The sequence below is a fragment of the Cervus elaphus genome, chromosome 12, assembly GCF_910594005.1.
Source record: "Cervus elaphus chromosome 12, mCerEla1.1, whole genome shotgun sequence".
In the NCBI taxonomy this organism is placed as follows: Eukaryota; Metazoa; Chordata; class Mammalia; order Artiodactyla; family Cervidae; genus Cervus; species Cervus elaphus.
Window position 1 is genome coordinate 57502634 of NC_057826.1, and position 14584 is coordinate 57517217.

Below are 14584 nucleotides of genomic sequence, written 5' to 3' on the forward strand. Positions count from 1 at the left end.
ATTATTTCCTTCTCATTAAAACAGTGCTTAGACTAGAAAGAAAGTAGAGATAATAAAGTCTGGTAGCTATAGTTGAGGTAGGGTGTAGAAAGCTCTTTAGAATGGCTCTCAATCAGCCTTTTCTTTCAGTCACACCAAAGCCTAAGCCTGTGCACATTTTCCTTTGAAATAAAACAAACTTAGAACCTTGACATGACTGCACCGGAATATTTCTTATAGGGATATAACTGTCAGTGAACAAAAGAGTGCCTTTTGGCCTTCGTTGCAGCCTAAGAACCAATGGTTCTACTTCATCTGAACTTCCGGATCAAATCAACACTTGAGACCTGGGTTTGATCCCTGAGTCGGGAAGATCCCCTGGAGAAGGAAATGGCAACCCACTCCAGTATTCTTGCCTGGAGAATCCCATGGATGGAGGAGCTTGGTAGGCTACAGTCCATGGGGTCGCAAAGAGTCGGACATGACTGAGCAACTTCACTCACTCACTCATTTTCAAAAAGCATATTTTTCTTTGAGTATAGGTGCTCTCTCTGTGCAGTTCTTTTAGGGACAATATAATATATGCTTTTCTTTTAGGCCAGTTAAGATTTTGGAACCCAGATGATTTGAAAGCCTCACAGAGTGGGTCTTTGGCTCCCCAAGACTGGATAGAAGAGAAACTGCAGGAGGTTTGTGAAGATTTGGGGATCACTCGTGATGGTCACCTGAACCGAAAGAAGCTGGTCTCCATCTGCGAGCAGTATGGTTTGCAGAATGTCGATGGAGAGGTGAGCGTTGCGTTGTATTTTTATTCAGGAATAGTCATCGTGATACAAGCTAACCTGGCCACAGGCTGGAAACAGCCATGTTTTGGTTTCCTGCAGCAAGTTACAGAGACTCCATGCTCTTTTTTTCCTGGCAAGTCAGCCGTCACGTTTCTGTCTCTGAGGAGCTTATGTTTGTCGTGGGGAAAAAATACTGACAATAGCTGATAATTACCAAACCCAAACTGTGTGTGCCTCACTGTGCTAAGCATGTTACCCCACATTATTATTAGACACCAGCTCACTGTAGCCATGATGTCAGTCTATTTGTAGATGTGGCATTCACAGAGTCAGATGTGAGAAAGGTGTGGAGGCAGGACAAGGCAGAGAGTTCAGGAGAGTTGAGTTGGGCGAATACTTTGAAGCCCAGACTGATAAGTTTAGTCTTTGGAGAGACAGTCTCCCTATCATCCCTGGTTTCTTTAACAGATTACATAATATATTGGAAAAACTTACTTGCTAAGGGTGGTCTGAACTTCTTTTATGGAGTATATAGGTATAAAGAGAGCCATAGATTAGGACACCAGCCAGGAGTCACCACAATAATCTGGTCATGAGGAAATGGAAAAAGGTAGGTTGGTGGTTTTGAAAACGTACAACAAAAGAGCCTTGAAGAAGCCCCCAAGATGCTCTTGCTTGGTAAAATTCTCAACTTTACGTTGTCTAAAAAATTAAGAGGGGTAGCAGGACTTGGTGCATGAACAGCCATGAAACAAAAGAATGTAATTAATTCCAAGACACGTCTTTCAAAGAGTTGAAAATAAGGATTGAAGGGACTTAGAGGTTAGGGCTACAGTTGTACAAGCTTTGGGAAACTTTGATTATAATGGTATTCAAAACCATGTTATCTGCTTGCTCAGAGGATAAGTGGTTTTATTTTCCTAAACCAGAATGAGATTTATTATCAAAAGCTTCAAAGCAGCCTAGCTTGCAGAAAAGTTCTCCCTCCTTCTCCCTGTGTATGTGACCATTGCACACTCTCTGACTGCCTTTTAATGGCTCTGCAGTCGTTTATTAATCAGTGGTGACTGTTGAGTCATAAAATCAAATTCATCCTCCTAAATTATAAACCAGTGCAGTGTACAGAACCTTGGGTTGTTTTTGCCAAGAAATATTGCACAAACTTGGATTATTTATCTAAGAACAAATCTTGGAATAAACTGTAGCTGTTTATGGGGAGTTGCATTTTCTTCTGTGGTGGAGTTTCCAGGAAAAGAAGCAGCACATTTATTCTCCTCTGCTGTGAGGATGAGTGAAGGATTGCTAATTGAATGTAGCTTTTACTTAGTGTTTTTCCTCCCTGCCAAAATCATGAAATACTATAGTGCTTTTGTACTACTAGCTCTAGACCACAGAAGAGCTGAAAGTTCATGATGATCTCACCAACACACAGCTTGGAATCCTAGAATTTTACAACGGAAAGCAATTTTAGATTTAGTCACCCCACATTTTATAAATAAAGAAAGAGGTCACTGCCGCCTGTTGCCATCATCGGGGAAACTAGATTGACTACCTTATAGCTGAAGCTGGTACCCTGCCTTCCAGAAGCCAGGATGGCTATAGGGCAGTGAAAGCAGACTGTCACCCTGTTGTTTAGTCTCCAGGTCATGTCTGACTCGCGCAGCCCCATGCACTGTAGCCCACCAGGCTCCTCTGTGGGATTTCCAGGCAAGAATGCTGGAGTGGGCTGCCATTTCCTTCTCCAGGGATCAAACCTGGGTCTCCTGCTTGGCAGGAGGAGTCTTTACCACTGAGCCACCTGGGAAGTCCAGAGGCCAGATAAGACCCAAAGACCATGGGGCCTACACAATGTTTAAAAATTGAACTATTTGCTATACTTTTTAAAATCGGGACTTTTTTCCCTTGAAAATCGGAAGATTTGGCTCCATTTTTCTGGTAATGAGAAGCGGCTCTCCCCTTTGGACAGGGCATGCACTCAGATGTTCCATTCACTGCTTTAAAAGGCTTCCAAGTAGCCTTTTAAAAATTTCTCAAGACCATCCCGCCTCATTCATTTATATCACCTTCCTGGCCCCTCTGGCTATTTCCCAACTTACACACTGGGAAAGACCTGGCTGGTGATAGGGAGGAAGAATGTCCTCAGGGCTCTAGATTCAGCTCCTGCAGAGACTGCAGGGTGTGTCCCACTGATTTGCATTCTTATCAGTCCAACCCAGTCCCTCTGTCCTCTTCTGAATCCACATTCATTTACTCACCACTTGCCCACACCCCGGTGTCTAATAACTGGCAGGACTTGTTTACTCCACCACTTGGAATGGATCAGGTGATGGATGTTTAGGCAGTCAGGAAGCTGTACATTGATTTGGCCAAGGTCACAGGGCCAACCAATGTGGAGCTAAGGTTAAAGGCAAAATATGCTGGTTAACTTCAGTCATCACTGCTGGATTTTACTGTGACTTCTGGCTTGACAGTCCTGAAAGCCTAGTTCTCTATGAAAGTGTTCTTTTGTTTGATAAAAATGAGACAGAGAATCTAAGGGAGCTTGGCAACCTCCGAATTTTGCCCAAAATATCTTTCCATCTGTTTCTTTGTATGATTCTCTATAGGAACTGTTGCTTCTTCCGAAGACTTCCACCCTTTAAAATGGTTTTGTTTTGGAATCCTCTCCAAAGGAAGTGGTAGAAAAACAAGAAGAGAGACAGATGTTTCCCATTGGATATGAATTGGAAAAAAAGCATTCAAGATAAAAGAAGTGCTGCAAGCACTTAGCTGAGGGATAGAATCAACAATTAGGAGATGACAGGAGTCCTAGCAATAGTCCAGAGTTAGGAAATAAATATTGAAAATTTGAGGATTTGTTACAAAGAGGCTTTTGTTAGAAGGGACCCAGTTGCAGGCACTAATGGTAATTGTGGCACTAATGGTAAGCAACTAATTGTTGCTTATTCAGTTCCTTGCTACTCAGCAAATTAGGCATCATCTTTTTAGAAATGTAGAATTCCCAGGCCTCCGCCCCAGATTTAACTACATCAGTCTGCGCTTTAAGAGATCTCAGGTGATTTCTGCTTTGTACACTGGGGTCATGTCCTATAGAAAAATTTCAGCCCCCCAGATAGGAAGCTGACTGTGAGAATGGAGGGCTTTGCTTTCCCTCCCTATTTTGTGGTGTCTGTGATTCATGTTGCTTTATTCCCTTTTCCATTCCTCTGTGAGTTAGGGAACAAACCATCTCCCAGGCACGCCTCTAGAAGGGACTCCGTAAGAGGAGGACCACTTGATTACTGTCAGAGGGGGCAAAATAGTCAGGCAGAATTTCCTTCTCTTCACATCTCTCGAAACACTTCCATTGCACACACGTGAAATTCTTCCTATCCAGTCCTCATTTCTGCTGTGCAAAAGCATTAAAAAAAAAATTAAAAACCCCAAACACCGCAGTGTGGTTCCAAGTAATGTTCTAAATTCCAAGGCATGGGTTTCAGACCCAAGCTCTTAAATCATTGGAATCTGTCCCAGACCCAATTATGCTAGTTTCCAAAATTTCATATAAGCAAAATATCATGTGGAGTCCCCATAATATAATGGCTTAATGAATGTCTGTTTTCTTCTGTTACAACACTGGGAAGCTATATCTTTATATTTTTCAGTAATTCTTCAACTCACAAGATAATGCATAGTAACGTTAAAGATAACCTGTTCTAAGAGTATGAGCAAAAGAGAAAACAGTTAATTTCTAAGTTGCATAAAGTTATGAAGATGTTGAAAATGAATTTTATTTAGTTTCTGTGAGGGGGGAGGACATATTACTAGAAAGGAAAATATATTTAGTGAAGTGAGAATAAAGGGACATGTCATATTTCTGGAGCCCTGGGATCAAGAGTGGTGCCAGTATTTACTGGCTTTGTTGTTTAATCACTAAGTCGTGTCCGATTCTTTGTGACTCCATGGACTGTAGCCTGCCAGGCTCTCCTGTACATTGGATTTCCCAGGCAAGAATAACTGGAATGGGTTGCCATTTCCTTAGACTGAGGGATCGAACCGGCGTCTCCTGCATTGGCAGGTGAATTGTTTCCCACTGAGCCACTTGGGACTAGAAGTGTACTTTGGACTTCGTGGGGGTTTTTTGAGAGAAATAGTTAAGATATATGGTTACCCTTTTCTAGATGCTTGAAGAAGTCTTCCATAATCTTGATCCTGATGGTATGATGAGTGTAGAAGATTTTTTCTATGGCTTGTTCAAAAATGGAAAACCTCTTACACCATCAGCATCTACCCCATATAGACAATTGAAAAGGCACATCTCCATGCAGGTAAGAAATAAATAGGAAGTGGATTCTTTGGGAGTAAAGTTAACATCCATTTGAATAATTTCTAGTGAGTTAATCTGCTGTCTGAAGAAAAATACTGAGGAGAAAGAGAAGCAAAAGAAGAGCAGAAAAGAAAGACTAAACCACTGGGGAAGTTGGGTTTGAGAAATGACCGTAAATTATAGTAGGAAGACCACTAATTATGCCCCTTCTTGTTAGCTGTGGGCCAGAAGGAACCTGATGTTAAAGTAGAGATGCATCTCATCTGTATGCAGGATTCTCTCTGCCAGGTCAGCTGTTGATCAGCTTTGCATTCTTGACTGACTTGGGAAAGGAAGATCAAAGGGGCCACATGGCTTTTTATCCTAGCAGTATAAATGAGAGAAGCATGGCTCTGCCCCTTGTGGTCAGGACTGACTGCGTTTGGTTTTGACCAACATCATGTTGCAATGCCTGAGCTTGCTCAAGTCTCTTTCTTCTTTTAGTCTTTTGATGAGAGTGGACGACGGACCACCACCCCATCTGCGATGATGAGTACCATTGGTTTCCGGGTCTTCTCCTGCCTGGATGACGGGATGGGCTATGCATCAGTGGAGAGGATACTTGACACCTGGCAGGAAGAAGGCATTGAGAACAGCCAGGAGATCCTGAAGGTGTGGCAACTGAAATGGGAGGCAAATGACAAGTTGGGAAGGGTTGGAAAATTCTGTTTGTGATTTGATTTGATTTCTCCTTAATGATTCTTCTGTTCACAAGATCTCAGACATAAGAGATAACTTTTCCTACCCCCTTTAACCAGGAGTGTTGCTGACTTCATGTTTTTAACCCCTAAATTATTGACAAGAAATTTCTTAACTGATCTCTGGTTGGTAAAGATTAGAGTTTTGCCATTGTGTTTATTTACAATGCCAGACAGCATTTTTAAAAAACACGTAAATAATCATGTTTTCCTTAGAGAGACCTTAGTTATGCTGTAGGTTGAATATTGTTCTGAAGCAATTATTAAAGAAATGTAAACATCCAGTTTGTAGATTATAAATTCAGTTCTCCAGGTCTGTATAACCTTCACATTTTCTGCTTTCTAAGGATGGAACTTGTGATTATCTTGAACTTGTTCTGATTTCTAGGCCTTGGATTTTAGCCTGGATGGAAATGTCAACTTGACAGAGTTGACACTGGCTCTTGAAAATGAACTTTTGGTCACCAAGAACAGCATTCACCAGGCAGCTCTGGCTAGTTTTAAGGCTGAGATTCGGCATTTGCTGTGAGTTGAGCAGAAAGCTTACCTGCTCTTTTCCCTTTCCTACTTGTTGAGCAAGTCCTTCAGATGCCTGTGGCATGTATTCTTCCATTCTGAAGGCAGTGGTGGCTAATCGCCTATCATCTCACTTCTGTGAAAGTGAGGTAAAGCTTAGATCTGCATGTAGGCTTTTGAAAAGGGCTGTGGAATGTCTTTGTGTTTGGGAAGGGTTCTGGTTGTCTTGGTTTTGTTTTTGTATTGGAGTAAGCCAGAGGAGAGTTTTTTTGGGTCTACTTGTTGCCTAGTAACAATCTCCCTTATAACTTTGTTTCTTTCTGGTTCTAGGGAGAGAGTTGATCAGATGCTCAGAGAAAAAGAGAAGCTACGGTCTGATCTGGACAAAGCTGAGAAGCTGAAGTCTCTAATGGCCTCAGAGGTGGACGATCACCACGCAGCCATAGAGCGGCGGAATGAGTACAACCTCAGGTGTGATGGGTGGGGCCAGGGCCCTCCTTTCCCACCATCCTGGCCCAGAACAGTGGGGTTTGCCTGCCTGCCTGCCTGCTTGGCCACACCTGGCTGGGGTGACTTAGGTGTGGCCAAGGCTACAGGAAAGCAGGGCTCACTGGATACCTTCTCAAGGAGCTCCCCATCTCTGTGACTCTTTCCGTTTTTGGTGGCTCTACAGGGGGACCTCTCAGGGACTTGATGGCAGCCTGTCAATCTTTCCTTCTCACAGGAAACTGGATGAAGAGTACAAGGAGCGAATAGCAGCCTTAAAGAATGAGTTTCGAAAGGAGAGAGAGCAGATCCTGCAGCAGGTGGGCAAGCAGCGTTTGGAACTTGAGCAAGAAATTGAAAAGGCAAAAACAGAAGAGAATTACATCCGGGACCGCCTCGCCCTCTCTTTGAAGGTAATTATCCTCTTAGTTATATGGTCTGTGTGCCTTCTGGGAACACCTCAGGGAAAACCACAGCTCTGTAAGAGGACAAGTCTGCACAGGGCTCTTAAGTCTGGGTCAACACCCGGACATAGTAGAGCCCCACTGGGATCCAGGTTTCAGGGGTGTCCAGGCTTCTGGTTTGCCAACAGCATATCTTGTTCTTCCCTGCTGAAGTTGCAGTGAGTCCTCAGGCCTGTTTGATACCTGGTTGATGCTGTGCCCTTCCTCATCCTTAGCAGATGGCTTTTTTTTTCCTGCCACATAGAGGCCATCCACTTTGTTTCTCTGCTCCCAAATCTACCTTTTCCCTTGCACGTCCTCCTCTTATTTCCTGTGCCTCAGTAGAGGAAGTGATCCTTCTCTTTATGGAGCTCTGACATCGGGTTATGTGGTACAGTGTCAGCTGGAGCTGAAGGTGGGCGGGACCCTCTTAGGTCTTGGCAAGGCTGCCTGGTTCCAATCTGGATCCCACTACTCACAGAAGACCTTGATCAGGTTACTCAAGCCTGTTTCCTAATGTACAGGAGAGTGACCATCATAATACCTACCTCATAGCATTCATGTGGAGATTGAGTGAGTTGCTACATATACTGTATCTGAAAGTAATAAGAACCTATGGAATAGTTAGTTTTGTTGAGGTTATGAAAGTTTCCTGAAACTCCACACATCGAAACTGAGCCAGTTCTACCTCCCTGACCATCAAACTGCTTCCTCTCCTGAATTTTCACCCTAATCTCCATCACCACCCTGTGCTGTAAGCCATAGAAGTCGCCGTCCTTGGTCATCCTGCATTCTCAGTTTCTGAGTCCTGCTGATGCTCTGAAAGCCTTCTCAGATTTATCCCATTTCTCCATTTCCACAGCCTCTGAACAGGTTTGGAAGTCATCACAATTTCTCAACTGACTTATGTGCATCCTTTCTTCCATCTATCCAGCCTCCCTCCGCCTGGTCACCAGAGTTATCTTACTGCTGCTGCTAAGTCACTTCAGTCGTGTCCGGCTCTGTGTGACCCCATAGACGGCAGCCCACCAGGCTCCCCTGTTCCTGGGATTCTCCAGGCAAGAACACTGGAGGGGGTTGCCATTGCCTTCTCTAATGCATGAAAGTGAAAAGTGAAAGTGAAGTTGCTCAGTTGTGTCCGGCTGTTTGCGACCCCATGGACTGCAGCCTACCAGGCTCCTCCGTCCATGGGATTTTCCAGGCAAGAGTACTGGAGTGGGGTGCCATCTTACTGAAGAACATTTAAAAATCATGCTATACCCTTTGTAAAAGTGCAACTTGGCAGCGCTGAAAGGCCCTGAAAAGGGGTTCACGCTCCTACCTTCCTAACCTCAGGTCTTGCCAGCAAGCCCCAAGTCCACGCCCGACCTCTGCTGCACCTGCTGTCAGTGATTTCAGTTTCTCGGTGGGCTTTCAGGCTCCTCACTGCTTTCTCCAACACTGAAGGGCAATTGCTTATTTGTTCCCATTACACTTACTTTTTTTTTCTTGCCAGAAGATAGCATATTTTCTATCACATCTTAGGTAATTGTATCCATATCTGTCTCCCCTGCCATGGCCCCAGTTGTGTGTTCCCTGTGGTCAGCAACAGAAGCTGACTTCTCAGTTTCCAAAGCACCAACACAGGCCCAGTTCACAAAGATTGCTCCTGACTGTTTTAACATCTAAATTTAGACATACTTTGAAAGATTAGAATTCTAGAGTTGTCATTTGGGAAGAAGGTAGTTTTCTTTTTTAAACACTTCAAGCACATGCTTTTTCACTACATGTTAACTGTATAAGGGTGTGAACAAGAATATATTTAAAACACATTGGCTCTGCCTAAATGTCCATTGACAGAGGAATGGATAAAGAAGATGTGGTACATATAAACAATGGACTATTATTCAGCCATTAAAAAGAACAAAGTGCCATTTGCAGCAACATGGATAGACCTAGAGAGTATCATACTGAGTGAAGTAAATCAGACAGAGAAGGAAAAATATCTTATGACATCCCATATATGTGGAATCTAAAAAGAGATGATATTAATACAAATAAACTTACAAAACGGAAACAGACTCACAGACTTTGAGAATGACCTTATGGGTGCTGGTGGGAAGGATAGGGGAGAAAGGATAGTTAGGGAGTTTGGGATGGACATGTATACACTGCTGACTTAAAATAGATAACCAACAAGGACCTCCTGTATAGCACATGGAATTCTGCTCAATATTATGTGGCAGCCTGGATAAGAGGAGAGCTTGGTGGAGAATGGATACATGTGTATGTGTGACTGAGTCCCTTTGCTGTTTACCTGAAACTACCACAACATTTTGTTAATTGACTATACCCTAATATAAAATAAAAAGTTTTCTAAAAAGAAATATATCATCTCTATATTTTGGCAAGATATGCCTTGAAAACATACAGAAAAAACCCCACATTTTGTGGACCAAGGTTGACGTGTTATTATAATAATTTAAACATAAATTATGAAAAAACTGTATGTGTAGCTTTTATATTGGAGAAGGCAATGGCAACCCACTCCAGTACTCTTGCCTGGAAAATCCCATGGACGGAGGAGCCTGGTAGGCTGCAGTCCATGGGGTCTCTAAGAGTCGGACGCGACTGAGTGACTTCCCTTTCACTTTTCACTTTCATGCATTAGAGACAGAGACAGAAATGGCAACCCACTCCAGTGTTCTTGCCTGGAGAATCCCAGGAACGGGGGAGCCTGGTGGGCTGCCGTCTATGGGGTCGCACAGAGTCGGACACTACTGAAGCGACTTGGCAGCAGCAGCAGCTTTTATATCTTTAAACCAAAATCAAATTGTAAATTAAATATAAACCATGTCTATATCATCATTAAATGAAAATTGTTGGAGATATTCTCCTTTTTGTAGTTTTTCTGAGTTCTCTTTTGCTGTCAAATAAACATGGTATTCTGCAATCAGTCTTTTATTTGACATCCTAATGAGAATGCTTTTCATGTCATTAAATTTTCAATTGCAAAGCTGTCAAATAGAAGTACAATGCAAGTCATATATGTAATTTCAAATTTTCAGACAGCCACATTAAAAGGTAAAAAGAAACAGATGAATTTAATGTTAAATCATTTTAATCTGTTATCTCTAAAATATTATCATTTTGACTTGTAATTAATATAGAAAATCTGTTATTGAGCTTTTTTTTTTTTTCATTTTTGTTCTAAATCCTCAAAATCTGGTGAGTATTTCATACTCACAGCTCCTCTACCTGGGACTGCTAGTGCCTGCTATTGGATAGCGTGGTTCTGTAGTATCAAGAAAAAGAAGAGGCATGCTTTGGGCTTATAAGATAAACATTGTTTTTTTTAATATTTACTTTTTCTCGTCTAAGGTACTGAAACTTTCTCAATCTAGAGCATTGATTTATGCATCATATAAAATGGTACAACAGCTTCCTTTTTAATCCACGTAATTTCCCCAAATTTCTTCAGGAAAACAGTCGTCTAGAAAATGAGCTTCTGGAGAATGCAGAGAAGTTGGCAGAGTATGAGAGTCTGACAAACAAACTTCAGCGAAATTTGGAAAATGTTTTGGCAGAAAAGGTAAATCTGTTTAAATGTGATTTCCTGAAAGGTAACCCCGAAATGTAGTTTACTCAAAAGACCAGAAGCAGTGCCACTAAGAAAATGTCTATTATGGAATTATCTATGTGACTTTGCATGGCACTGAGAAAGGATCTCTGCTTTAGATGAACACATCACTCTAGAATGTTCTTTCCATCATCCAGTGGATGGCGTTTCTGTTCAAAAGTCACATTCCTTTCATACTTAAGAGATTGAGTGAACACCAGAAACTGGGACCTTTGGTATTTTATAGGTCAAAGAAGGACACTTGGGAAAAATGACAACTTTGCACTTCCCATTTTCTAGTTTGGTGACCTTGATCCCAGCAGTGCTGAATTCTTCCTGCAAGAAGAGAGGCTGACACAGATGAGAAATGAATATGAGCAGCAGTGCCGGGTGAGTGACTGAAGAGAATTTAACTTAGTAAGTGGAGGAGTGCCTAGGTTCAGATCCTGCTTCACCGTTTACTAGCCAAGTGACTGGTAAACGTAACCTGTGGGTATCTCAATTCCTCATCTTCAAGGTGACAAAAATAAATGAACCCACAAAATAGGGTTGTTGTGGAGAGTCAAGAAGTACACGTGAAGCGCTTAGAACAGAGCCTGAGACACAGAGAACACTTAACCTAAGTGCTTGCTATTAATGTTATTATTTAGTATCCTGACATATGAGAGAGTCGTGCAAACTGCAGTTGTTTGTTTTATCTGGGTCAGAAATTGCCAGTAATTAGAGGAAAATAAAGTTTTATTCTAAGAGAAGGAAACTGTGGTCATGTTGATATGCTTATTCCAAAACCAGCCTTTCCAGAGTGCAGGCCTACTCTGATATAATTTGCTTTTGTTCTGTGGGGATTTTTCCTGAATACATTCCTTCCTTTATTTACAAAACGCCAATAGAGCAGAAACCACTCAGGTCTTTAAGTAGTAAGTCATTACTACTAGAGGACACAAACACATCCTAATAAATAAGAATCTTTGATTTTTTTAGAAAAGTAACTCTTCTAAACTCAGGAATCTGGGTTTTTTTTTTTTTTAAACCACAAACTCTTGTGTATTTTAACATGGTGAACATAACTGAGTTCAGCCTGCTTTAGATGAACATAGTACTTGGGCAAAAATGAAGAAAACAATCACCTCCTTATGAGGTTGTTCATAGTCTGCCTCCTCAGGAAATAAATACGCAGATTTTGAGAAAAGAAATGAAATATTTGTCACTCTTACAAATACAAATTTTGTGAATACAAATACAAATTTTGGCTCTTGTCTCTAATCTCCTATGCTTTCAGTTATTTCATCAGTAAAATCTGTCAGCTCCACCTCCAAAAATTCCCCAAATTCATCCACTTATTTATTTTTTAATAGCTTTTCATAACCATACAATTCATCCACTTAAGGTATACAATTCAGTCTCTTTTAGTATATTCACAGAATTGTACAACCATTACCATAATAAATTTTAGAACATTTTCATCACCCGCAAAGAAACTCCCAGTCCACCTAGCTGTAATCTCTCCCGTGACCTCCAGCCCTAGGCAACTAATACTCTATTTGCTGTCTGTTTGGTTTTGCCTATTTTTTACATTTCCTATAAATGGATTTATATCGACCTTTGTGACTGGCTTCCTTCATTTAGCGTATTGTTTTTGAGCTCTCCTCATGTAGTACCATGTATCAGTACTTTATTTCTATTGCTGCATAATATTCCATAACATAGCCATACCACATTTTATTTATCCATCCCTTAGTTGATGGACATTGAGTTATCTCGAATATTGTGAATAATGGGCTGCTGTGAATAATCTGTGTGTGAGCGTTTGTGTGGACAGATGCTTTCATTTCTCTTGGGTATGTACTGAGGAGTGGGATTGAATCACATGATGACTGTATGCTTAACCTTTGAAGAACTGCCGAATTTTTTGCAAAATATTTGCACCATTTTACATTCCCACCAGTATGAGAGTTCCAGTTTCTCTCTATCCTTGCCAACAGTTGTTACTCTATGTCCTTTTTATTTCAGCCATCCTAGTGGATATGAAGTGGAATCTCATTGTGGCTTTGATTTGCATTTCCCTGAGGGCTAATAACATTGAGTATCTTTTCATGTGCTTGTCAATATATCTTCTTTGGAGAAATGTCTCTTCAGATCCTTTGCTGAACATTTAAATGTGTTATTTGTCTTTTTATTATTGAGTTATAATAGTTCTTTATATATTCTGTATACAAGTCTCTTATCAGATATATAAGGTGCAAAAACTTTCTTTTTTTCCATGCTGTGGGTTGTCTTTTTACTTTCTTGTTGGTATCCTTTGAAGCACAGAAGTTTTCAATTTTGATGATGTACAGTTTATCTGTTTTTTCTTCCGTTGCTTGTTTTTGACATCACATCTAAGATTTATATTGGTTTTCAAACTCCAGCTATTACAAGACCAAGTAGACGAACTCCAGTCTGAACTGCAAGAATATCGTACCCAAGGCAAAGTACTCAGGCTTCCCTTGAAGAACTCACTGTCAGAAGAACTTGATATTAACAGTGGTTGCATCGAGCCTGACCAGGGTAAGCCATTCAGACACCATCTTTTCAGAGTCTGTGCCTTGACTTTTGATTTTAAAACCATGGTTGAATGTAAAATTGCAAAATGTTGGCAACCCTGCCTTCTCCGCCCCCACAGCACTACCCCACCCCCCACCCCCCAAAAAAAGACTTTGGCAATGCTGTTTTCTTGAGTTGTTTCACTTGTGGTATGTTTTTTTCATTTGCCCTTGAAGTCTTTATGAAAATATTTCCATCTGATTTTGATACACATCAACAAAGAAATGGAAAAATCAAACCACAAGGATGTTAAAAAAAAACTGGCTATGAGTCTGCAAATCCAGGCCTTGGGAGTGTTAGAATTCAGTCACTGAGTTATTGCTGAAACCCTTTCTAAAACAGTGCCTAACTGGTATGACAATGTTTTGGAGAGTGAGCCAGCCAGAAACCCCAGAATTTGATTTCCTTACACTGGTTGTGCTAAATGCCTGCAAAACAACAAATAAGATAAATAAATGTTGGTGCCTGTGCCTTGGGGAGGATTTTGAGTAATACAGCTGGAAGGCAGAGCTGTTTGGGAACCCTCCTATGTTCATTATCAGCTCTTTTCCTCCCTCCTCATATCCTGCCTCTTTCCTCCAGTGTGTTGAATATGAATTTCAGAAAGGGTTTATAATGAATTCTTCATTGTAAATAGTTTTCCCCACTGCTATTTGGAACAGGAGTACAGGTTCTCACAATGGTTGTTTATTCTTCTCCTTACCTATTTATTCTACAGTAAATAAGGGAGTGAGGAGGGAACAGGAAGAGGCTTGAATACTTTTCCTCTAAGTCTGTACTCTGTAGCCGTACTATGGTAAAAGGATGGAGCCCAACTGATATATCTCAGAAGCTTTTCTGGGCTTTTCCGTAGATGAGCAAGGGCTGGGAGTTCTAATCATGGGTACATGAGACTGTGCCATCTTGGGATGGTTTACACCCCAGGTATCACTTCTCAGATGGGGAATGCCATCACAGATATAGAGAAAGCCCAAAGATTGTCAATTCCAGATTGCCTTAATTGTCAATTCCCCTGCCTTAATATTAATCCCCTGCCTTAGTATTAGATGTAATCATTTCATCTGTGCACTAGCTCAGCCCTCAGCGTATGCTTCACATTTCAATGTTTGTCTCAGTCACCATTGTGGGCAGTTGCAGAGGTGAACTCCTAT

At 41.3% G+C, this 14584-nt stretch overlaps 1 protein-coding gene across 5 annotated transcripts in view; it reads left to right on the forward strand.

Moving 5' to 3' along the window:
• The window catches only part of NIN (ninein), a 100711-nt gene that overhangs the window by 49185 nt on the left and 36942 nt on the right, over positions 1–14584 (forward strand). For all 5 annotated transcript variants that reach the window (XM_043919037.1, XM_043919036.1, XM_043919039.1 and 2 more), the window contains exons 7-15: positions 577–767; positions 4925–5071; positions 5554–5721; positions 6196–6332; positions 6654–6794; positions 7048–7222; positions 10713–10823; positions 11151–11240; positions 13259–13397. In XM_043919037.1, coding sequence (XP_043774972.1) covers positions 577–767; positions 4925–5071; positions 5554–5721; positions 6196–6332; positions 6654–6794; positions 7048–7222; positions 10713–10823; positions 11151–11240; positions 13259–13397 — 1299 coding nt within the window. The remainder of the gene's footprint in view (positions 1–576; positions 768–4924; positions 5072–5553; positions 5722–6195; positions 6333–6653; positions 6795–7047; positions 7223–10712; positions 10824–11150; positions 11241–13258; positions 13398–14584) is intronic.